The following is a 23,713-nucleotide window of genomic DNA, read 5'->3' on the forward strand; positions in this document are numbered from 1 at the left end:
TGGGATTAAAGGCGTGCACCACCATCGCCCCGCACCTGCTTTCCACTTCTAATTTGGCTTTTTCGGTGGTTTATTGGATGGGTGATCCTCTAAATTCGCTAACAGTCCCAATTACCCATTGCAAGCAGTTTTTTTCCTAATTCCCTGGCCTTCATTTTCCCTAAGTGCTGCTTGCCAGGTGTGAATTCCTGACCTCCAATCATATGGTCCATCTCACACGCCATGCCTAACAGACCTTCCGGCAGCCTTGTGAACTGACGCTCTATCTCCGCCGTCAGTTTCCGCATCTCCTGCCTGAGGAACGGATGCTGTGGCGGCCGCCACCGCTTCGCCGTGGCTAATTTACATTACTGCTGTGGGGCGTGAAACTGACGGCCTTGACTGGGCAGTCTCACAGACACGCGCTCGCACACACTCACGGCGCTGGAACCAACCCGGGATTCCCAGCCTGTGGACGCTCCCATTGCAGCTGGCGGGAGGGGACGCCGCCTCACGGAACGCCTCGCCAGCGGATCCCTGCGACCTCGGTCGTCCCGCAGCCTCCACCCCGCGACCGACCCACCGTGTCTCTCTCTCTCTCTCTCTGGTCCAGCGGGTCCATCCCCGGCAAGAACCGTCCCCGCCTCGCAGCACCTGGGTCGTGCGCGCTGATCCCCTCCCCAGCAGCCGCCGCGTGGTAGCGCCCGCCCCGCCACCGCTTGCCGGTGGCTCCGCGGCGCTTGCCGGCGAGCCTCAGTGAAGCTGCCACCTCCGCTGCTGTCGCCGCGTCTCCCTCCCGGCTCCGCTCGCCTGCCCGCCCGCCCGCTCCGCGCCCCAAGAGGAGGAGGAGGAAGGAACCCCGCAGCAGCGCACGGATCGCGCGACACCCCCCGCCCCAACACACACACTCGGCCCGGCTGGACAGCGCGGCGGCGCCCGGCATGTATCAGAGCCCGCGGTGGCTCTGCTCGGCCCTGCTGTTCAGGGACGCCCCCGGCCTGCGCCGCACGCTCGCCCCGCCGGTGCTCCTACCCCGGCCCGCGTCCCCGCGACTGCAGGCGGCGGCCTCGGGCGCCGCGAGGTCGCATCCCCGAACAGGTGAGTGAGAGCGCCGAATGAATGGGGCGCTTGCGGACCGGTCCCCCCACCCCCCGCTGTCCTCCCGCGGTTCGCCGCGTTGTCGCGTCCAGGAGGAAGCGAACATCGCTTGGTTGGGGGTGGGGGATCGCTTGCCCTGTTTGTGTCGGATCTACCTGGAGCCCCGGAGGCCACAGAGATCCTACTTCGTCACGCGTTTTGTTTCCTTTTATCCCCCGGGTGCAGGGCGGTTAGGCTTTGGTTGCAGTCTGTTCACGGACATCTTTATGCGGGAGGGGTGCGGGGGGGGGAGGCGGGGGTAAGGACCCTGAAAATGACATGATCGTGGGTTTGCAGGGCCTGTCTTCAAGCCGTGTTATAGCAATAGCACATGGTGACTCGCTTACATTTATTTGGTGGGGGAGTCTTAAATCCCTGTGTGAAGAGTTGTAAATAAGCCTTTCACCGAGAATCAGCTCCATACATTACCCTGTGTTTTCAGTGTCACCTTTCTAACTAAAGACAGATTGCGACGGTCACAAACTACATAGAAATTAAGTACAGCTTTTAAATGAATAGTTTCTTCTCAAATCTAGCAATTAGTTCATGTGGGCTCTCCTTTAAAACTAGCAATTATATTGTAATATTTTTCTAGAAAGTGTAATTTGGTTGTTACCTCAAAGTAGGTTATTTTACTAGAGTACATTTTGGTAGACTTTTGGTTTGATGGACAGATTTCACATTAGAAAGTATAGGTACACTGTGGCTTTCTGTTGCTGTTTGTTTTTTCAGGACATGACTCTGGCTGTCTTGAAACTGAACTATATAGACCAGGCTGGGCTCGAACTAACAGAGATAAGGCCACCTCACCATTTTTTTTTTTTTTTTTTAATGTAAAAACAGGTGTGGTGGCATATACTTATAATCCCAGCACTCAGGAGGAGGCCAGCCTGGTCTACAAAGAGAATCCAAAATAGTCAAGACTACCCATGAAACCTTGTCTCAGGAAAAAAAGAAAAAAGAAAAAAAAAAAAAAATCCCCCTCCAACTCTGGATACCTGCCTCTGCCTCCTGAGTGCTGGGACCTCTGCCAGGCTAATACATTTCTTTACAGGTTTTCTGAAAGCCCTTGTTCAGGCCTTTATAAGTGGGAGGATGTGGGATAGAGGTAAGGAAGTGGTAGAGTGTGGTGGGCTTTAATCCGCACCAAACCCCAAATGCAGTCTCTAGCAACAAAGACATTGCAGGGAGATAAAGTCATTGATTCATTTTCATTCATTCAAGATCTTACTCAGTGTCACCCCACACACACACACACACACACACAGGTGCTTTAATACAGAACATTCTGTAAAGTATAATAGTAAAGATTCTAAGATTTAGGTTATTCAGAAGCGCTTACTTTCCATTAAGAGATGAGATTCAGGGCCAAGGAGGTGCTTGCTGCCAAACCTGAAGACCTAAGTTCAATTCCAGGCATCACCTAAGGGAAGGAGAGGACTAACTCCTCCTTCAAATGTCTGCTGGCCTCCACAGGTGCCTGCTCACATAGGCAACAGATGGGTGTAATTTTTAATTTTTGTAAAGATGTAAGCAGATGTGGTTACCTGGGCAGCAGCATTCCTTTTTTTGGTTTTGCTTTTGTATTTGAGACAGTGTAGCCCTTTCTGCCCTGCAACTCTCCAGAGATTAAAGGGGTGGGTGACCAGGAGCAGTTCCTGAATTCAGTGTCAGCCTGGGGCCCAGGAAATGTTTGGTTGGTTGGTTTTGGTTTATCCGAGACAGGGTTTCTCTGTGTAGCCTTGGCTGTCCTGGACTCACTTTGTAGACCAGGCTGGCCTCGAACTCACAGCGATCCGCCTGCCTCTGCCTCTGGAGTACTAGGATTAAAGGTATGTGCCACCACGACCAGCTGTTTGTTTGTTTTGGTTGGGACGCAGGTAATGTTCCAGAACTGTGTTCTCATTAGGGGGAGAGGGTTTTCACAAAAGTCTGTTTAATTAAACGAAACACTTCACAAGGTAGCCGTGAAGGTCTTTGCACAAGAACAATAATTCTTGATGCTTTCAGGATTCGGAGGGTGGAAGGCGGCAGAATTCAGAGCTAGACTTTGAAAATACAGTTAGCAATGGTGGCAGACACCTTCAGCCTCAGCATTTGGCTCAGCATTTTGGAGGCAGGGGAATCTCTGAGTTTGAAGTCAGCCTGATCTATAGAGTTTCAGAAACCCTGTCTCAAAAAAAAAGGAAAGAAAAAAAATATGGTTAGGGTCGAAAATGAAACATTTGTTGAGAAAAAGCAGCAAAAAAGAAAGAAAAGAACATAAAAGGCATTAAAGGAGAGTAAAGAAGGAGCATTTTTGCAGAATAGGCAGTATTTTTCAAAAACACTTGAGTTTTATTTAAAAACTCCAGATTATTGAATTTGTTAAACTGAAGTTTAATGGTGGTACCCAGATTCCATTCTATTAAAGATGAATAACAAGGCCCCACATTCCTTTTATTTCTTCCTTCTCACTTTTATTTATTTATTTATTATGTATACAGTGTTCTACCTGCATGTAACACCAGCACACCAAAAGAGGGCACCGGATCTCATTATAGATGGCTGTGAGCCACCATGTGGTTGCTGGGAATTGAACTCAGGGCCTTGGCTGGGCAGTGGTGGCTCACGCCTTTAATCCCAGCACTCAAAGCTACACAGAGAAACCCTGTCTCAAAAAAGAATAAATAAATAAATAAAAATGAACTCAGGGCCTTTGGATGAGCAGTCAGTGCTCTTCTTAACCTCTTAGCCATCTCTCCAGTGCTCCTCACTTTTAAATGAAGAATTATTTTTTTAATTTTTGTGTGTTTCTTATGTCACATGTGTGGGAGTACCTTAAGAGGCCAGCAGACGGCATCAGATCCTGGGGCTGGAATGGAGGATGGTTGGGCCCCATCCAACCACCGGGTCTGGAAGGGCAGCAGTGCTCCTGACCATCTGAACTGGTCCCTACACCTTCCCTTTTCTTAGAGTTCAACCTAGATCCTTGAATGTTAAGCAGATTTTGTTGTTGTTGTTGTTGTTGTTGTAGTAGAAAGGGTCTTATATTGCCCAGGCTGGTCTTAAACTTTCTTATGTGGCTATTCTGATTCTTTTGCCTTTACTACAAAATGCAAGGATTACAGGTGTGGGCCACTAGGCCAAAACAAGCCCTAAACACCCCAAACTTGTTCAAAAGACCCTGAAGGAGCTGAAAGCTACTCCACCTCTTCTGTGAGGGTGTAAGTGCCAACACATCTCATAATCTAGCTTGCTGCATCTTAACAATTGGACGGACTTAGAAGATGAGCTCGGCCCCTTCAGAGTTATCACATACCATGATGTCAGGGCTTAAAGGGAATCTTGGGGGTGATCTCAGCATTCTGCCTTCCTCTCTAAGGCAAAGGCAGCAGCCCACAGGAAGAGGCAGCAGTTGCCACAGTGACTGCTGCAGAGATTCGGAGCGTCATCTGTGGGCTTGGAAATGCTGTTCTCCAGATCCTCCTCCTCCTCCTCCGTTAATGAAGAGTTGGCTGGGGTGCTGTTCTCCACCACTGGAACACAGTGCTTTTTTTTTCTTGGTACGATCTTAAAAGCAAATACCAGCTCAGTTGACAAGGCAGCTTTACTCAGGAGGCCCCTTAGCTGTGTGAGTAAGCTGTTTATGAGAAATGAGGAAGCCTGTAATTATCAGGCTTCTCCGGAGTAAGTGCGTTTCCTTATGGAGAGCTCAGGCATCGTTTTCCTGTAGTGTTCAATGGTAGCAGCTTAAATGCAGAGGGAGCCTCGCAGGGTGGAGTGTTAGGTTAATAACCATGGCGCTAGAATCAAGCTCAATGCATGGGCGTTTGCAGTTCCTTTAGCCTTGCTTGCTGTGCCTTAATGCCAGGTGGTATCTAGAAGAGATTGACCAATCAGCTGATGGCACTATAGCCACAGGCTTTGTTGAACTGTATACTTAACCACGTACTACACTGCCCCATATGCTAAGTACAGCAGGGATACAGAACAATCTTGTATGGCCAGATTGGTTAAGGGAAAACTTTAGAAGGCGTGGAAGAGAGCACACACGCTGGAGAAGGGCACAGTAGTGGAACAGGGAGAACAGTGTCATAAAAATGCACCTCTCGGTAGCAAATGCAAGTTTTTACAAAGATTTGGTTAGTTATTATGTACGCAGTCCTCTGTCTGCATGTACACCTGCTGGCCAGAAGAGGGCATCAGGTGGTTGCTGGGACTTGAACTCAGGACCTCTGGAAGAGCACTCAGTGCTCTTAACCTCTGAGCCATCTCTCCAGCCCTATCAAATGCAAATTTACAGATTTGATTTCTTCAAGAGAAACCTGATAAACGCTGTCTAGCAGGTGCCTCTGATACTTCAGTGCGGGTCGGGAATATTTTATGACCCTGCCTTCCCAAACGTGCTCCTTTCTCCCCCCTTAATTTTATGTTTGTGGGTGTTTTGCTTGCTTCTATGTATGCATGCATGCATGTATGTATATGTCTGTGCACCTTATTCATGCCTGGTGCCTGAGGAGGTCAAAGGAAGGGGTTAGATTGCCTGGAACGGGAGTCACAGGTGGTTGTAAGGCACCACGTGGGCCCTGGAGAAGAGCAGCCGGTAGTCTTCCCTGCCAAGCCAGCCCCAGCGGCCACTCAGAAGTTTGAGGAGCCATGGGGAAGAAGGCTTTACTTGAAGGAGAAACGAGGAGGAAGACTGGAGATTGATAGCCGCATGCTAGGAGTTACTCTTGACTCGTCAGAACGTACTGGGCCTCAGTGGCCACTTCAGGAGTGGTTACCATACTTGAGGAAAGACCCAGAACTTAAAGAACGATCCACCGGGTGTTTAGCCCTGTGGTGAAACTATCTGGCTAGCTAAGAGGTTTAGAATTTATTTTGTTTTGTTGTTTTGTTTGTTTTGTTTGTTTGTTTGTTTGTTTGTATGGGTTTTTTTTGTTTTGTTTTGTTTTTTGGTTTTTCAAGACAAGGTTTTTCTCTGTGTAGCCTTGGCTGTCCTGGACTCACTTTGTAGACCAGGCTGGCTTCGAACTCACAGTGATCCGCCTGCCTCTGCCTCCCAGGTGCTGGGATTAAAGGTGTGGGCCACCACTGCCCAGGTGAGAAACCTTGTCTTGAAAAACCAAAAAAAAAAAAAAAAAGGTAAATAATACAGTACAGTCCCCAATAGCAGCAAGAAGGGTTGCGGTCACATGTCCTAGAGAATTGTTTTCAGTCTTCCTGTGTCTCCCTTCTTACCTGCCCTGCAGTGCTGGCCTTTTGCATGCTAGGCTGACGATGCTAGCACTGAGCTGCATTCCCGATTTGCATGGCTCTGATTGGGAAGGGGAGCTGGAAAGTGGCAGTTGTGCCTGTGTCGAATGAGGAAGTCAGTGGAGCCCGCTCTTTGCCAAGGGTAAGGAAGGCTGCCTTCTGCCTTCTCCAGCAACACCCTTCACTCCCCTGCTCAGAACGACCCTTGAAAAGTGAGCAAGATGGCACAAGCTTTGTAATGCCAGTCCTCAAGAGGCTGATGGCAGAGGATTTCAAGTTCGAGGCCTGGCTGGTCTGCACAGTGAGGTCCAGCAATCGCGCGAGGATCAAAGGGGAAATCTAAGTTTACATGCCTTGGAAGCTTGTCCATAGACTGCCCCTGATCCGCTCTGCTCTCAGGGCCTAAGTTATGTAGCCACGTTCCTTACAGGACTTTATCTGATTCTGTGCTGCAGGCCAAAACTAGTGCAGCTGCTTAACATCTTTTAATATGTTGCCTATTTGCTTATGTGTATGTGTCTGTACATGTGTGTAGGTTCCTGGGGAGATCATAAGGGGTTACTAATGGATCAGGTCTCATGGACATGAAGTTCCAGGAGGTTGTCAGAAGCCCAGTATGGGTACCCCGAATTTGGCTTATTGATGGCATAACTTTCTGGCTTTCTGATTAATTTATTCCTCTGATTTTTAATTTCTTTAGATTTATTCGTGAATATGAATGTTTGGCCTGTATATATGTATGTGTGACACATGTGTGCCTGGTACCCTGGGAAGTCAGAAGAAAGCATCAAATCTGCTGGACCTGGCGTTACAGATGCCTGTGAGTCATGTCCTGGTGCTAGGAACCAAACCCGGGTCCTCTGTGAGAGCACCAAGCTCTCTTAACCACACGGACAGCTCTCCGGCCCTAAATTTTTTGGATTAGAAGTGCTTTATTCTCAAAAGATCTTAGGAAGGAAAGTAACTATATGTTTCATTTTGCTAACTTGATCTAGAACCAACAGGCCCAGTGACTTATTTGTAGTGTGCCAAATAAAGATAATTTATAGTTCTACTTTAGTTGTTTTACTGTTTGTGACGTGTCTCATTGAATAACCCAGTGGAATTTACAATGTGGCCAGGGCTGGCTTCAATCAAACTCAATAGGTAGTTAAGATTGAACTTGAACCTGCCATGTGCCACCACTCCCAGAAGGCTCTGGAAGTTCTGCAAACATTTCTTCTTGTTTGTTAAGTGACAGAAAACTTGTTTGATTTCATCATATATGCATACTGGGAGGGTGGTGGGGGGTGTGGGTGAAAGCGGAGGAGGAGACAGGTAGGCAAGGCTCTTAACTCTATAGTTCTGTCTGGCCTGGAACTTACTAGCAGAAGAGCCCAGCCTTGAACTCACAGCGATCCACCTGCATCTGCCTTCCTGGTGCCAAGATTAAAAGTGGGAGCCACCATTCCCAGTTAATCTTTCATTTTAATAGAAGTTAAAACATAAGAGTGGGCAAACTCTGTGAGGAGCCCCCTAGTAAATGCTGTAGGCTCCTTGGCTCACTGTGTGAGTGTGTCCAAAGGTAGTATATAATAACCCAGCCTTTTTTGTTTTGTTCCGTTTTGTTTTTGTTTTTTGAGACAGGGTTTCTCTGTGTAGCCCTGGCCCGGCTAATAATCCACTTTTTATGGACATTGAAATTTGAATTTCATGGGTTTTTTTTTTTTTCCATTTATTAATTCTTTGGTTTTGGTTTTGGTTTTTTTTCCTGGGACAGAGTTTCTCTGTGTAGCCTTGACTGTCCTGGACTCACTTTGTAGACCAGGCTGGCCTTGAACTCATAGCGATCCACCTGTCTCTGCCTCCTGAGTGCTGGGATTAAAGGTGTGCACCACCACTGCCCGGCTTACATGGGGGTTTCCCCCCCCCCCCACATGTCCTGCTAATGTTTTTCTCAACTACTTATTAATATAGAAGGAAGTAAAGGTGTCTCGTCGATCAGCAGCTGTGCAATACCAGGGCGGCAGCAGGTTTGGACCGGTTTGTGGGTTCTGTTCTAGAGAACTCTGCTCAGCATACTACCCTCTGGGCTCTCACAGCTGTAAAAACAGGTCATTTTTAAAGCATCCCTGTGTCAGTCAGCAGACTGTCTGAGTAGTGCTTTCCCACTTATCTCTTCAGAGCATTTTTCCAGAACCCAGCTGACGAGCATTGGAGGCCCGAACATGTTAGACTAAGTTGTTTTCTTGGTTAGTTTTGTTTTGTTGAGAGTGTGTACAGCAGTATGTAAAAGGATCTCTTTAGAGGTGTCTTCTAATAAGGCTGTCGTGACTGGAACTACGGCTCAGCCTTTTCTGGAACATGCTTTGACTTTCTCAATTGGTCTCTGGCTTTGTGCTGCTGTCCGTGGCTTATGGCACCGTGTCTCAGCGCTTGTATTTTTAGACCATTAGATTGAGAGTCGTGACCTTCACTGGATATCTCTGGAAATGCCACTTGGGTCATGACACTGCTTTGTACACTTTGTGCTGTACCAGTTGTGTGTGCCTTAGTGGCAGTGACGTCGACAGACAGAGGAGGTGAAACTTGACCTCGGATGATCTCTGGCACCAAGTGCGGGCAGCTCTGTGTGCCTGGGCCGCTCCCTGTGAGAGGCAGCCCTGCTGGAGATGCTGACACTCCGCAGTACGAGGTGCAGCTAACATCTCCAGGCCCCTCTGCAGCCTCCAAACACCAGTGTCCACATCTGGAACGGTGGCTTCCGGGGTTGCTGGAAGAGTGACAGAACACATCATCTGACACTTCTAATAGCCTGCTCCTGAGCTTCAGAGGACTGCCAGTCATTCAGAAATGCCAGATAAGTCCATTCATGGCCTTAGAGAGCTAGGATTGATTGTTTAACCATCGTGCTGGGGATTGAACTCTGGGTCCTGCCATGCAAGAACTTCTCCACTGGACTCATTTAAACTTGTGAAACTGTGTCCTCATGTATAAAGTTTTGCTAACAGTTAAAAAAAAATTCTTTTTCCCCCAAGACAGTTTCCTGTGCAGCCTTGGCTGTCCTGGACTCTCTTTGTAGACTAGACTGCCCTCGAACTCACAGAGATCCACCTGCCTCTGTTTCCCCAAGTGCTGGGATTAAAGACCTGTGCCACCACGTCCAGCTCAGTAAAATGAGAATTACAAGTAACAAAACTGCAGGCAGCCTTGCCAAAAAAACTATGTACTTTGCTGATTAAATGTTCCTTAATTTTCTATTTTGCCATAATGGGTAAATGTTCTAGCACCATATGTCTCCAGCCCTAGTAACGTTTTCTAAAACACCAAACTGTGTGTACTGTCCCTGCCCTCATGATAGCTGTCCCATACCCAGGACATGGTACACATTGCTAATCTCAGCACTTGGGCTGTGGAAAGAGAAATGGTTTAAATATCCAAGGACAATTAAAGTTTAAAAAAAAACAAAAAACAAAAAAACAAGTCAGAGCTGGGCAATGGTGTCATTAGTGTAGGCCTTTGATCCCAGCACTCAGGAGGCAGAAGAAGCAGGTGGATCTCTGAGTTCGAGATTAGCCTGGTCTACAGAGAAAGTTCCAGAACAGCCAAGGCTATCCTGCATATGTGGAGGGGGGTGGGGGAGGAGCAGATCAGGTTAAAAATAAATAAATAAAACTAGTAATGTGTGGGCATAGACCTAGACATGGGTGCTTGGATATTTGATTCCTTAAAAATACACTAGAATACGTTATATAGTCAACATCTTACTGTCTTGTGTCAGTGTATATTTTGTGTGAACTTTCACTCACTTGCCCTTGAAGATGGCCGCATTTATTCAGGAACCCACTCTAATAAGCCAGTGAGAAAATTACCTAACCTAATTAGCTCTCTTAACCTTTTGAGGTAGTTCAACACGTGGCCAGCAGATGGCAGCATTGGGCTGCTGGTACTTAATGTGCATAGTGTTGGTGTGTCCCAGGTTTCCTTAGGCCCAAGGTTAATCAGCTTCCAGTTCTCCCTAGGTGTGTGCCTAAGACAGTCCTGGATTTTGTTTATTATTTTAGCTGGCCCATGCTGTCAAGATTCTAAGCTCAAACTGTGAGAAGCATCCACTGGTGGGTAGCTGGACATGAAGTGGCTGGCTAACTAAGAGAGAACAGTGAGAAGAGGTGTCTTCTGGTCGCTGCTAGGGCTGCTTGGGAACTAGATAGGACCAGCCAGTTTGGGTCTCAACTGTTGAGACTGCCCCCAGTAATTAAAAATGTAAAAACAGTTCCAGCCAGGAGCTGTACAGCTAAGTCCAACCCTTCCCTGGCAGATACAAAAGTCCTGAGTTCAAACCCTGGGTTCCATCTCTAGCATTGAAGAGAAAGGTCTAGATAAAGCTAGATACATATAGTCTTTTATTTAACATGTGTGGTGGGGGTGTTAGCTGTGTAACCCTAGCTGGCCTGGAACGGTTAAGAGCAGGTTGGCCTTAGATATGAAACAGTCTTCTTGCCTCTGGCTTGAGTGCTAGGATCGCAAATATGTGCTAACGCGTCCAGTGATACAAGCCGTATTCAATTCTTTTAGCAGGATCAGGTGGTGCATGCTTTTATCCCAGCATTTGGGAGGCAGAGGGGCAAGAGGATCTCTGTGAGTTCAAGGCCAGCCTGTTCTCTGTAGAGCTAGTTCTGGGACACCCAAGGCTACACAAAGAAGCCCTGTCTCCAAAACCAAACAGAAACAACAACAACAAAAATTCTGAAGATCGGTTTCTTTTGAGACAGCCCAAGTTGGTTTTGAACCCATAATATCCAGGAATACAAAATGGGCTCACTGCTAAGAGTGCCATATTTCCCAGGGGATAATTAGATGATGCATCAAGACAACCTGGAATTCCAGCCACCCGTCCCCAACCCCCAACGCCACACAAATTAGAGTCATCAGAGAGGAAGGAGCCGCCATGATCAGTGGGGGGAGGGCCAGTCCATGGTGGATGGTGCTACCTTCTGGGCTGGTGATCCTGAGTTCTCTAGGAAAGCAGGCTGAGCAAGCCAGGAAGCAGCACCCCTCCATGGCCTGTGCATCAGCTCCTGCCTCCAATTTCCTGCCCTGCTTGAGTTCCTGTTCTGACTTCCTTCAGTGATCTGAAGGTGTAAGCTGAATAAACCCTTTCCTCCCTGGCTTGCTTTCTGGTCACAACAATAGAAAACCCTAACTAGGACAAAATGTAAGCAAAACATTGAGGCAAATGTTTAGATCTATATTGTTTTTTTTAATCTTCATAATAACCCTGAACTTCCAGAAATGAGATGCAAAACATAGCTAGATGGTACTGTAAACTAAATCATCTAAATGATGGAGCAGCTAGAAAAACATCCTTTGTTAAACTGGTTGCCTCTAGCTAATTGAGAAGACAGGAGAAGGGGCAGGGCTTCATCAGGGTTCTGCACTTGTTCGAGCTCAGCCTTGCTTGTAAACTAGAGTACTGTGGAAAGTCTAGGTGTGCCCCAAAGCTAGCCCGCACCCTTGGCTTCCGTCAGGAGTGCTAGGGCTAACCCGTCCCCTACAAGGCATGTTTGAAGCTCCCTGTGATTAAACAGTGAGTCAGGCTGGGGAGTCCTTGGTCTACGTACGGTTCTAGTGGTTGTCAGCTGTGTTTAGTTTAGGGCTAGGGATGTGCTTAGGTGTTTGCTTATCGCACGTGCTGTTGGCTGGCACTCTGTGAGTGTTTTTATTTCCTTGGATATGAGGATAGATGAGAGCCAGATCCAAGCTTTATGAACACATGGCTTGGGCTGAGCCCAGAGTCTTTCAGTCTAACTTATCCCTAGGCCTAGGCCTGGAAGCTCCCAGCCTCCAGTACAATCTAATCCTCTGCAAGCCTGGACCTTGAAGGCTTCAGCTTCCAGCCTCTGTCTGCTAACCTAGGCCTAGGGTGTTTCAGCCTCCGAGACTTCCTGCTAAAGAAGCTCGCCCTCTCTGGCTCTTTCTGAGCCTTGGCTGACTGATTCACACTGGCTTCTCTCGGCCTCTCACTGAATTGCTCTGCTTGGAAAGCTGCTTCTGAACTCCACAGACTGCACCAAACTGGGCTGGTCCACAGAGCCCTACTGTCTGCACGAACTCCCTGCTCTTGGCTGCGCTGCTCTTACGGAGCCTCTCTTTCCTGTCTGTTCTCGTGAGAGTTGGGCAGGTCGAATCTCCAATTCATTCTGTCAAATCTTTCTCTCATAGATACATCACTGTGCCCCTCGACTTGACAAAATTATGACACAGGGCTGCTAAAAGTGCTTGTAATCCAAAGGAGAAAAGGGCAGCATATACTTTTCAGTTAAAATAGAAGCAATGCCATCCACCTGTCTACCAGCCCTTCTCGTTCCTTGGATGGTAGCTCAGTGGTGTAGAGTGCTGGCCCTAGCGTGACAAGGCCCTGTGTTCCTTTGGCCTCTCTTTTTCTTTTTGGCTTTTTGAGACAGAGCTTCTCAGTGAAGCCTTGGCTGGCCTGTGTGTGTTGTTTTAATGATTTATTTTTCTTGTTTTATGTATGTTAGCATTCTGCCTGCGTGCATGTGTGCCTCTGTCTGTCTGTCTGTCTGTCTGTCTGTCTGTCTGTCAGATCCCCTGAAACTGGAGTTACAGACAGCTGTGAGCTGCCATGTAGTGTTGGGCATCGTTCTTTGGAAGAACCGCCAGTGTTCTTAACTGCTAAGCCACCTCTCCAGTCCCAATGTGTGTGTTTTATACTTTTTTCTCGTTGAGGCAGTCCCCAGTTGTTCTGAGACTCACTGTGGGTAGACTAGGCCTCTGCTTCCTGAGTGCTGAGCTCAGCTGCTGGTTTATGCGGGCTTTGGCCACTGAGCTGTCTTTGAAGTTACTGTCTTTTGGTTCGGGTCCTTACTTTCCTTGCCGCAGTCGTTTTCTAAAGGGACCTGGATTTTATTTGTGGGTTGGTTGGTTTGTTTTACTTGTTTATTTTTAGTTTTTTATTTATGTGCTTGTGTCTGGATGAGTGCTTGTGTGTGCTCACAGGGGCCAGAAGGTGGTGTCGGATCACTTGTAGCCAGTAGTGAGCTGCCTGGTGAGAGTACTGGTACTGAGCCTTTGCAGCCTGTTATTTGATTGGTGTTTTTTGCTTTGTTTGTGTCAATGTTGGACTTTACATGAACCAAATGCATTTTTAAATTTTTATTTATTTATTTATTTTACATAAGCCCTACTAAGATGTCTATCAGAATAGTGACCTAAACGTGGAAATAATAAAATTCACAGTGAAGCCATGAGGGCCGAGTTGTGTGTGGGAACTTAATGATTTAATTAGCTTTGCTGCCCCGTGCAAGGCCGCCCAGCACTGTCCTCACCCCTGCCTCTGTAGCTTTCGGGAGTAAAAGCTCAGCTTGTTGTGTATTCTTGGTCTTCGCTGACCATCAAAATAACTTTTTCATGTTTTGTCGAAGTCTTGGGGAAGGAAAAGTGCTTTATTTAAATGCCTCCTCAGGCTATCTTACCAGAAGTCAGAAAGAATATCTGCACTTCAGTATTTACTCAGTCACACACACACACACACTCACATAGTAAAATCTGCCCTCTCAAAAACAAAATGCTTGCAGTACTTGTACACTTCTCTCCTTTTTAGGCAAATTTTCTCAAAATAACTTCTCTCTCGCTCCCTCCTCGCCTCATTTGCCACCCAAAATAAGGAATTTCTGCTGTCACTAAAGCTTCCTGTGGAGCTAATTCCAGATGTGCCCTCCCTCGTTTGGCTTCAGTTGCCATTGGCACCGGGTGCAGGTGCTAAGGTCCTTGTGGCAGCATCCTCACAAACCGCTTGGTTTTTCTCCCTCTCTGGGCTTACCTTTCACCAGCTGCGGCTCACCCCACCCCAGTCCGTTAGCATCCGCCCTCTCCACTCCCAGTGCTGCACACATGCCACAGGCCTGCCTCTGAGCTACCATCATACATTAAATCAAATAGTCAACTCAGAATTTTCCAGAAACTTCTTGACCGAGAAAAAAGGCAGAGAGAGACCTTTAATAGCCCAAGTACCTCTCATCCCTCTAGTCTCCACACTGGTCTGCCGTAGCAATTAACCCTTCTGGGCACACATCCTCCTCAACTTCCGCACTTGCTCTCCCTCTGGCCAGCCTGGCCTCCAGTAGGTCCCAGTTGGGCTTATTTTCTTAGCGCATGTATCTTCTGAAGAGCCATTCTCGACCATCACAGATAACAGAAGCAAATCCTGTGCTACCCAAATCCCCGTCTCACCCCACTTCTGCATTTGTTCAGCGCACTTTGAACCAAATACACACTATATGGTCCTTTGGTCTTCCCACTACAAGATGTGCTGCCTGAAAACAAGGATTTTGGCCAAGTGTGGTGGCGCTCGCCTTAAACCCAGCACTCAGAAGGCAGAGGCAGGCAGATCTCTGCGAGTTCAAGGCCAGTCTGGTCTACAAAGCAAGTCTAGGACAGCCAAGGCTACACACAGAAATCCTGTCTCAAAGACCCAGAAAAAAAATAATAATAAACAAACAAAACAAAAACAAATCAAGGATTTGGTCTGTGTTGTTGAGGTGTGTGTGTCTACAGGAATAGTGTCCAGTGCACTGTGGACATTGAAACGTTGGGCGAGAGATGTTCATTTTCGAATGTGGTGTGCTTGCAGGAGCGATTGAGGCAGGGGTTGATGGTGGTTTTTGTGATGGCTTTGGTAAGTGGTGTATATTCACAAGTGAGTGCTGTATATGTAAGCCCCGCTTTGGAGTTTCTTCTATTTGTTTCTGAGACGGGCTCACTATGTAGCTGTGGCTGGCCTGGAACTCAGAGAGGTCTGCCTGCCTTCCCCCACCCCCCACCCCAGAGCAATAGGGTTAAAGGAGTGTTCAAGCATGCCAGTCTCTTTAGAGATTTTCTGGTTATTTGCCATATTGAGGCTTAGTCTAGGTAACTTGGCCTCAAACTCACCTTGTAGCTAAACTGCCCTGGAACTCCCAGTATGTGCCGTCATGCCTGGCTTTTTAGCCCATGTTATACTCTGGCTTATTCTCAGTAGTTAACATCTGTTCTGTCTCTCCTTAAATCATTACTATTTTCAGCAAATACTTCCGTGTTAGCTTTTGGAGGAAAAGGTCATGCCTATTTTGTAATGGAGTGGCCATCCCACAACTCATGGGATTCAGGAATAAAGGTGTAAATTTAACATACTGCAGAAAGACTATCCTCAAGGACTGTGGGTTGGGTTAGAGGAACAAGATTGGGTTCTGCCAGTAGTGGCCCCACTAACAGAGCACGAGCTGCAGAGGTTTAGGAGGTAATGAGTGGGCAGCTTTCAGCACTCTGCTACCGCTGCCCTCGTTAGCTCATAAGGTAAGAGACTAGATTCATTACCACTTTGCAGCCACTTTTTATGGATGAACCTGTAAATTCTTTTTTTAAGATTTATTTATTTATTATGTATACAGTGCTCTGTCTGCATGTACACCTGCAGGCCAGAAGAGGGCATCAGATCACATCATAGATGGTTGTGAGCGACCATGTGGTTGCTGGGAATTGAACTCAGGACCTCTGGAAGAGCACGCAGTGCTCTTAACCTCTGAGCCATCATCTCTCCAGCCCTGAACCTGTAATTTTTTTTTTTAAGATTTATTTATTATAGGGGCTGGAGAGATGGCTCAGAGGTTAAGAGCACCGTTGGCTCTTCCATAGGTCCCAAGTTCAATTCCCAGCAACCACATGGTGGCTTATGACCATCTGTAATGATAGCTAGTGCCTTCCTGTGACAGGCAGGTACATGTGTGCGCAGAATACTGTATAAATAATAAATTTTTAAAAAAGATTTATTTATTATGTATACAATGTTCTGCCTGCACATGTGCCTGTACTCCAGAAGAGCACACCAGATCTCATTATAGATGGTTGGGAACCACCATGTGGTTGCTGGGAATTGAACTCAGGACCTCTGGTTTGGTTTGGGGTTTTTTTTTGTTTTTTTTTTTTTTCCTCGAGACAGGGTTTCCCTGTGTAGCCTTGGCTGTCCTGGACTCACTTTGTAGACCAGGCTGGCCTCCAACTCACAGAAATCCACCTGTCTCTGCCTCCCAAGTGCTGGGATTAAAGGGGTGCACCACCACCACCTGGCCCTAACTCTGGACCTCTGGAAGAGCAGTCAGTGCACTTAAACTCTGAGCCATCTCTCCAGCCCAAGCCCTGTATTTTTAAAAGAGGATATGTTTGATGCTGATCACAGGATTCTCCAAGAGACCCCAACCCCAGGCCTGGTGGACACCTAACATCTGAAAATCTGAAAGTGAGGGAGGTGAAAGTTAAATCCAGCCTTACCAGGGAGGTCCTTACAGACACAACTAGAGCCACAGCTTTCTATGTTTCTCTCCCTTCAAGGCCATTCTTTTGTTTGTTTATTTTTATTTGTTTTGTTTTGTTGAGACAGGGTTTCTCCGAGTAGCCATTGCTGTCCTGGAAGGAACCTCCTCTGTAAACTAGGCTGGCCTTGAACTCTTAAGAGATCCACCTGCCTCTGCCTCCCTGGGATTAGTGGTGTGCAGCATACACCACCACCTGGTGCAGAAACCTTTTTGTTTGGTTGGTTGTTGGTTTGGTTTGGTTTGATTTTTGTTTTCTCTGTGTAACAGCCCTGGCTATTATAGACTAGGCTGGCCTGAGTGCTGGGATTACAGGTGTCCCGCTGGGGCGGGGGGGGGGGGGGAGGGGGGAATTCTTAAAGATAAAGACTTGAAAGAAGAGTGTGTACTTTATTTAATGATGCTTGTGTAAGGCTGGGTGTGTGTAGAAAGACAAAGAAGAGGTTATTGAGGTGAGATGAACTAGTTTAGTTTTGCAAGAGATAGGTTAACAGCGGTACTTACATTTCCTGTCCTGGTAGGAAGCTGGAGGCTAGAAACTCCGTTACTCACTACGAGAGATGGCTTGGTGCCCGCAGGAGGCAGCGCGCCCGACTCCCCCTGGCTGTGTGGACAGTGAATACTCTGACAGTGGCCATGTCACTGTGCTTCTGTCTGCAGTGAGTTCCATGGGAAACGGCACGAGTAGACTCTACAGTGCACTCGCCAAGACGCTCAACAGCAGCGCTGCCGCCCAGCACCCGGAGTACTTGGTGTCCACTGACCCAGAGCATCCGGAGCCCCTTGATCCTAAGGAACTTCTGGAGGAATGCAGGGCTGTTCTGCACACGCGGCCACCCCGATACCAGAGGGATTTTGTGGACCTGAGGCCAGACTGCTCCAGTAGCCACCCTCCCATTAGAGTCATGCAGTGGAACATCCTCGCTCAAGGTATGCCTGCCCAGCCAAGCCTGTTTCCGTGCACTCCCAAGGCTCCTCCTCTCCTGTGTGGGTAACTAGAGGTTTCTCTTCAGCAACTCAGTGGGATAGTCTTAGACATTCTGTTGCCAACAGCCAGAGTCTGTGGCACTCTGATAGCATTTCCAGGGGACAAACTGAATGGATGTATGGACGGTGTGTGGAGCAGGAGTTGAGACTAGCCTTGGCTGGCCTTGGTCCCCCCCCACCCCACCCCAGCACTCAAAAGCTGAGGCATAACAGCTGCCAGGGTTTGAGGTGAACTTGAACTGTGGAGTGAGGCCTTGTCTCAAAACAAAATAAAACCTGATATTGCTTGGCTAAATCCTAGCACTTAAATAAAGTTACTTTAAAATACTTAAGGCAACCCAGGCGTGGTGGTGGTATACGCCTGTAATCCCAGCACTTGGGGAGGCAGAGGCAGGCGGATCTCTAAATTTAAGGCCAGCCTGGTCCACAAAGGGAGTCTGGGACAGCCAAGGGTACACACAGAAACCCTGTCTTGTTTTAAAAAAAAAAAATTGTAGCAGCCAGGCAGTTCTGGTACACATCTTTAGTCAGAGGCAGGTCAATCTCTGTGTGTTTGAGGCTAGCCTGGTCTGCAAGGGGGAAAAAGATTTTAAAAAAATATTTGTAGCAGAAAAGGGCCCCTTTTACTATACCTGCTGAATTAAAAACTACTTTTATTACTCATTTGGGTGGAGGAGTTGTTCTGTTTTATTTCTGAGACAGGGTTCTTCTGTGTAGCCTTGGCTATCCTGGACTCACTTTGTAGACCAGGCTGGCCTCAAATTCACAGCGATCTACCTGCCTCAACCTTCTAAGTGCTGGGATTACAGACATGCACCACCACGCCTGATTTTATTAATCATTCTTACATGGTAATGCCCTATATCTGGTAGTTGAGTGTAAGGAAAGACATCTTTGGGGGTGAAGAGATGGCTCAGTGGTTAAGAGCTGGTAGGTACTGCTTTTCTAGAGGACCAGAGTTTGATTCCCAGCAGCCACACCATGCCTCATAGGTAAACATAATAAATTTTCTTGTTTGTTTGTTTTTTGGTTTTTCGAGACAGGGTTTCTCTGTGTAGCCCTGGCTGTCCTGGACTCACTTTATCTACCAGGCTAACCTCGAACTCACAGTGATCTGCCTGCCTCTGCCTCCCAAGTACTGGGATTAAAGGCATGCGCCACCACTGCCTGGCTAATAAATTTTCTTGTTTGAAGCTGTTGTTTGTTTGTTTGTTTGTTGCCTTTATCTACCCACTTCCACTCCATGCTGATCTTTGGTTCTATTCCTTGCTGCTCATTCATAAGGAAGGGCTACTCACTTGCCCTATTCATTCTGAGTACTATCTATTTATATCAGTTCACATGGCTTTCTTATAGTCAGTGGTAAAACTAGTGTTTATTTAAATTGACACAGTTATATCCCCAGGACTACAAAAAACAGTTTATCTTAAACCTAAAAGCCAAGCTCTTATATGCTAGAATACAGCTAAATGAAATAGTGTGTGTGCGCGCGCGCGCGCGCGCACACACACACACACACACACACACACACACACACACACACACACACACACACACACACACACACACACACCCTGCAGCTTGCTTCAGCAAATAGTATGAGGTTATTTTCTCTGGGTGGGTTAGCACAGCTTAGATAGACTTCCAAGCCCCTCAGCTTTTCTACTTTTCTTTCTTAGGTAGGGGCTCAGTATGTAGTTTTAGCTAGCCTGGAGCTCAATTGTGTATCCCACAATGGCCTCGGCCTTCCCAGTTCTGAGATTGAAGGTATGCGTCACCACACCAGGCTGCCCCGTTTCTTTGAGGTCATGGGTCTGTAGTAGCTGACCAATGCTTGGCTTTTCTTTACAGCTCTTGGAGAAGGCAAAGACAACTTTGTACAGTGCCCGGTGGAAGCACTCAAATGGGAAGAAAGGAAATGCCTTATTCTGGAAGAAATCTTGGCTTACCAGCCAGATATATTATGCCTCCAAGAAGTGGACCACTATTTCGACACCTTCCAACCACTCCTCAGTAGACTGGGCTATCAAGGCACATTTTTCCCCAAGCCCTGGTCACCATGTCTAGATGTCGAGCACAACAACGGGCCAGATGGCTGTGCCTTATTTTTTCTCCAAAGCCGATTCAAACTCATCAACAGCACCAACATCAGGCTGACAGCCATGACCCTAAAAACCAATCAAGTGGCCATAGCACAGACCCTGGAGTGCACAGAATCTGGCCGACAATTCTGCATTGCTGTCACCCATTTAAAAGCCCGCACTGGCTGGGAGCAGTTCCGATCCGCACAGGGCTGTGACCTCCTCCAGAACCTGCAGAACATCACACAGGGAGCCAAGATCCCCTTGATAGTCTGTGGGGACTTCAATGCAGAGCCAACCGAAGAGGTCTACAAACACTTTGCTTCCTCCAGCCTCAATCTCAACAGCGCCTACAAGCTGCTGAGTCCTGATGGGCAGTCGGAGCCTCTGTACACCACCTGGAAGATCCGGACCTCAGGGGAGTGTCGCCACACCCTGGACTACATCTGGTACTCCCGACATGCTCTGAGCGTCACGTCGGCCCTGGACCTTCTCACTGAGGAACAGATTGGGCCCAACCGGCTCCCATCCTTCCATTACCCTTCAGACCACCTGTCACTCGTGTGTGACTTCAGCTTTATTGAGGAGCCCGATGAACTTTTATAAGCACTATCATTTTAATCACAAGAGTCTTAACCAGGGATGTTTGGGGAAACTGAAATAAGAAAGGAAGTTGCCTGGAAAAGGACACCCAGTTTCTGCCACTTCACTCTCCATCATTTCCAGCATGCCCTTGGGGGGGAAAAATTGTTCACAAACCTTTCCAGTTAAAACCTACAGCAAAAAGGGTGTTTGCACTCCCGCTTGGGCCTGTGTTGTTCATTCGTGCACCACCCTCCACACTTAGGGCATTCACGGCATAGGCTTGCTTGGAAGTGAGCCCTTGAGAATTAAAGTAAGATGCAGGACCTTTTCTAGACACCATTTCAAGTTATTTATTTGTGGGACTTTGAAATGTCAGCAAGAAATGCATGGCAATATTTATTTTTTTATATCTTCATGTAAAATTAAGTGGATTATAATATAGCATTGTATACATTTTAGAACCATGCCAGAACAGACATAATTTCTTTAAACCTTAAAAATGTTTTTATATGGTGATCTAACAGAATGTACACTAAGGAACTATTGAGCCCTGAGGGATTTGTGAGTTTCTTTGTAAGTACATTCTCCACAACTAATCTTTGCTATTTGCTATGCCTCCAACGTATCCATTGTGTTTCTTGAAATTCATTAGCTTTCAGTTATTCAGCTTTCTCTAGGCATTGTTACGTGCTTGTAGTTCTTGTGTGGTATACATGTGAAGATTGCTCCAGTCACTTCTTCTGGAATGTGCTTTTGACAAGTCGCTTTAGGAACAGTTGCTAAGAATGTTAGTGGGAATTCCTCCCGAGACGAGGACTCTAATGCTACCAAGGCCAGATGTGAGACGAGAAAACCTGTGTCTTGGAGGCTGGCTTGGGCTGTACATCAAGACTATAGATCAATTTCTAGAAGAATTAAGAGTCCAAAAGCTAGCCTGGAGTTCTCTTCCGATTGTTGAAACCTCTCCCAAACAAAATAACCTACTGGTGGTAAAATGGTAAATATCTTAATGTGTGCGTTCTAAGTATCATTTAAGATTAATAAATGGGCTTATGACAAAGAGTGCTTTTAATATCTAGTCCTTTTAGTCCAAAAGGAATCTGGAGTTAGTTTGGATCCTTTAATCTTATGTGGTAGCACATGCTATCCATTTCCACAGTGAGTTTTCATTTTGAAAATTAACTACCCATGCAAGCTTCTGGGTGTCTTGGTGCCAAGGATGGAGTCCTCCAAAATGGCTTGCCCCTGCCTTCTACCTCCAGGTCCTCAAATAAGTTATATAACTGTCTAATTAGTCTCACCAGTGCACTAGACACAGACACTCACCAAGGGCCAGCAGTATTGTACCACAATGTCTGACTTCACCTTTCAATTCCCTATAGAACGTGGTAGGTGTTGGTGCTGGCGACGCAGGACTAAATAGGCCATTTAGAGGCTGGGTAGCTCAGTGGTAGAGCATCTTATAGCTTGTGTCAAGGCCCCAGGTTTATCTCCAGCACCAGGAGAGAGAACACAAAGCCACCGGCAGGACATGGTCGTTCACTGGGGAAATGGAAGTAGGAGGTAAGAAGTTCATGGTCATTCCCAACTACAAAGTAAGTTCAAGGCTAGCCCAGGATATGAGAAAGTTGGCGGGCAGTGGTAATTTCAACACTCAGGAGGCGGATCCATGTTAGTTTGAGGCCAGCCTGGTCTACAAAGAGTCCAGGACAGCCAGGGCTATTTTTACTCAGAAACCCTGTCTGGGGAAAAAAAAGCAAGCTGTTGAACAAATTTTCATTATCAGAGGCCCCGCCACTAGTAAATCCTTACATCCCGCCCTTATTGTCTTTGGCCTGTTTGCTTTACCTTCCTTCCCTAACCTCCACCATTTGTGATACTCTTGCTTTGTAGCCCAAGATGGCCTGAAATTTGCAGGCCCTCAGTGTTCCAGTGCTAGGATTACAGTGTGAGCCTCCACACCTAGCTTTGCCCAGCATCCATAAATTACTTCATCTGTCCTGATTCTCTTTAAGAACAGACCTGTTCTAGCTCCTCTTCCCAACATGCCCTATTGTACTTTCCAGGCCCCAGCCTCAAAGTAGACCTTTCTCCACCTGAGTAAGGCTTCCAAGCCCACTTTGGGAAGTTTTGTTTTGATGTTCCCACCCCCACCCCTGCCCCCAAGACAGATTTTCTCTGTTTAACGAGTCCTGGCTGTCCTGGACACGCTTTGTAGACCAGGCTGGCCTCAAACTCCGAGATCCTCCTGCTTCTGCCTCCCAAGCACTGGGATCACAGGCACATACCACCATGCCCAGCTTCTTCTGATGCTTCCTAAGCCAGTCCAGTAAGAACACTGAAAATGAGGTGGAGGTGGGCATGCCATAGATAGGACGTGTGCATGGGCACTTGGGACACGAGTAAAGAAACATGAACTGACAAACGGACAAGATGCTATTGAATTTGAAGTAGTCACAATGGGGCAATGAAAATCCACTTTTGCTTTTCAAGATGGTTTCTCTTGTAGTCCTGACTGTCCTGGACTCTGCCTCCGCCTCCTGAGTGCTGACATTAAAGGCATGTACCACCATGCCCGGCCATGAAATCCACTTTGATTTCTATTGGCTTTTTGGCACACTTACCCAGGCTACCCTCAACTCTAGCTTTCTGAAACCTCAGCATTCCAGAGGCTGAGGCAAGATGATGAGTTTTCTGACAACCTGGGCTATGTAGCTAGAGCTTATTGGCGGGAAGGCCGTTGTACAAAATGACACCATCAATAGGACTTGGAAAGTGGCTAGAGGTGCATGGCAGAAGGCATCTGAGCCTAGAGATCCCTGGCAGAAGTTATGGGCTGTTAGCACCAAAGGGAACAGAGTTTAATCCAGCACTCAGGAAGAGCTGTGAAGTGGCAATTAGATAAAATGATCTAAGACCTAGTCAAAATCTAGTCCAGACTGAGATTTGATAGGAAAATAACAGCTCTTACAATGAAACCATGTTAATAAACAGTAGTGTTTATTAACATTAACTCCTTTTATCCCTACAAGGCTGATAAGCTACAGAGAAAGCCTCTGTTGGAAGTGTTTTTTAAAAAAACAAAACAAAAAACCAGATGTGAGAATAAGCCAGAGGCATGTCATGGAAAACCAAATTGACTTTGAGAAGGGGGCAGGGAGTGGGTTAAGAGCACTTCCGCTCTTTTAGAGAACCCAAGTTTGATTCCCAGCACCCACATGGCAGCTCATAACTGTAACTCCAGTTACAGTTCCCCTCATGCATGTGGTACACAATCATGCATGCAGGTACATAATAAAAGTTGTATGGGGCTGTTGAGAGGACTAGATAGGTAAAGGTGCTTACAACTAAACCTCATGGCTT

General features: G+C 47.0%; 1 protein-coding gene across 1 annotated transcript; it reads left to right on the forward strand.

Moving 5' to 3' along the window:
* Window positions 1-883: 883 nt before the first annotated feature.
* Noct (nocturnin) lies at window positions 884-20,422 on the forward strand. The gene is made up of 3 exons (XM_051157117.1): window positions 884-1,077; window positions 17,358-17,627; window positions 19,536-20,422. Exons 1-3 carry the CDS (start codon window positions 921-923, stop codon window positions 20,369-20,371), a joined length of 1,263 nt encoding a protein of 420 aa, XP_051013074.1. The 5' UTR covers window positions 884-920; the 3' UTR covers window positions 20,372-20,422.
* Window positions 20,423-23,713: the final 3,291 nt, after the last annotated feature.

Source organism: Acomys russatus, chromosome 15 (genome assembly GCF_903995435.1).
Source record: "Acomys russatus chromosome 15, mAcoRus1.1, whole genome shotgun sequence".
In the NCBI taxonomy this organism is placed as follows: domain Eukaryota; kingdom Metazoa; phylum Chordata; class Mammalia; order Rodentia; family Muridae; genus Acomys; species Acomys russatus.

What these genes read in the sequence shown, in the direction of transcription:
- Noct (XM_051157117.1), top strand. Translation starts at nt 921, where the DNA reads ATGTATCAGAGCCCGCGGTGGCTCTGCTCGGCCCTGCTGTTCAGGGAC. An exon ending in GAGGTCGCATCCCCGAACAG is followed by an intron (nt 1,078 to 17,357) that starts GTGAGTGAGAGC and finishes TTCTGTCTGCAG; the next exon opens with TGAGTTCCATGGGAAACGGC. An exon ending in GTGGAACATCCTCGCTCAAG is followed by an intron (nt 17,628 to 19,535) that starts GTATGCCTGCCC and finishes TTTTCTTTACAG; the next exon opens with CTCTTGGAGAAGGCAAAGAC.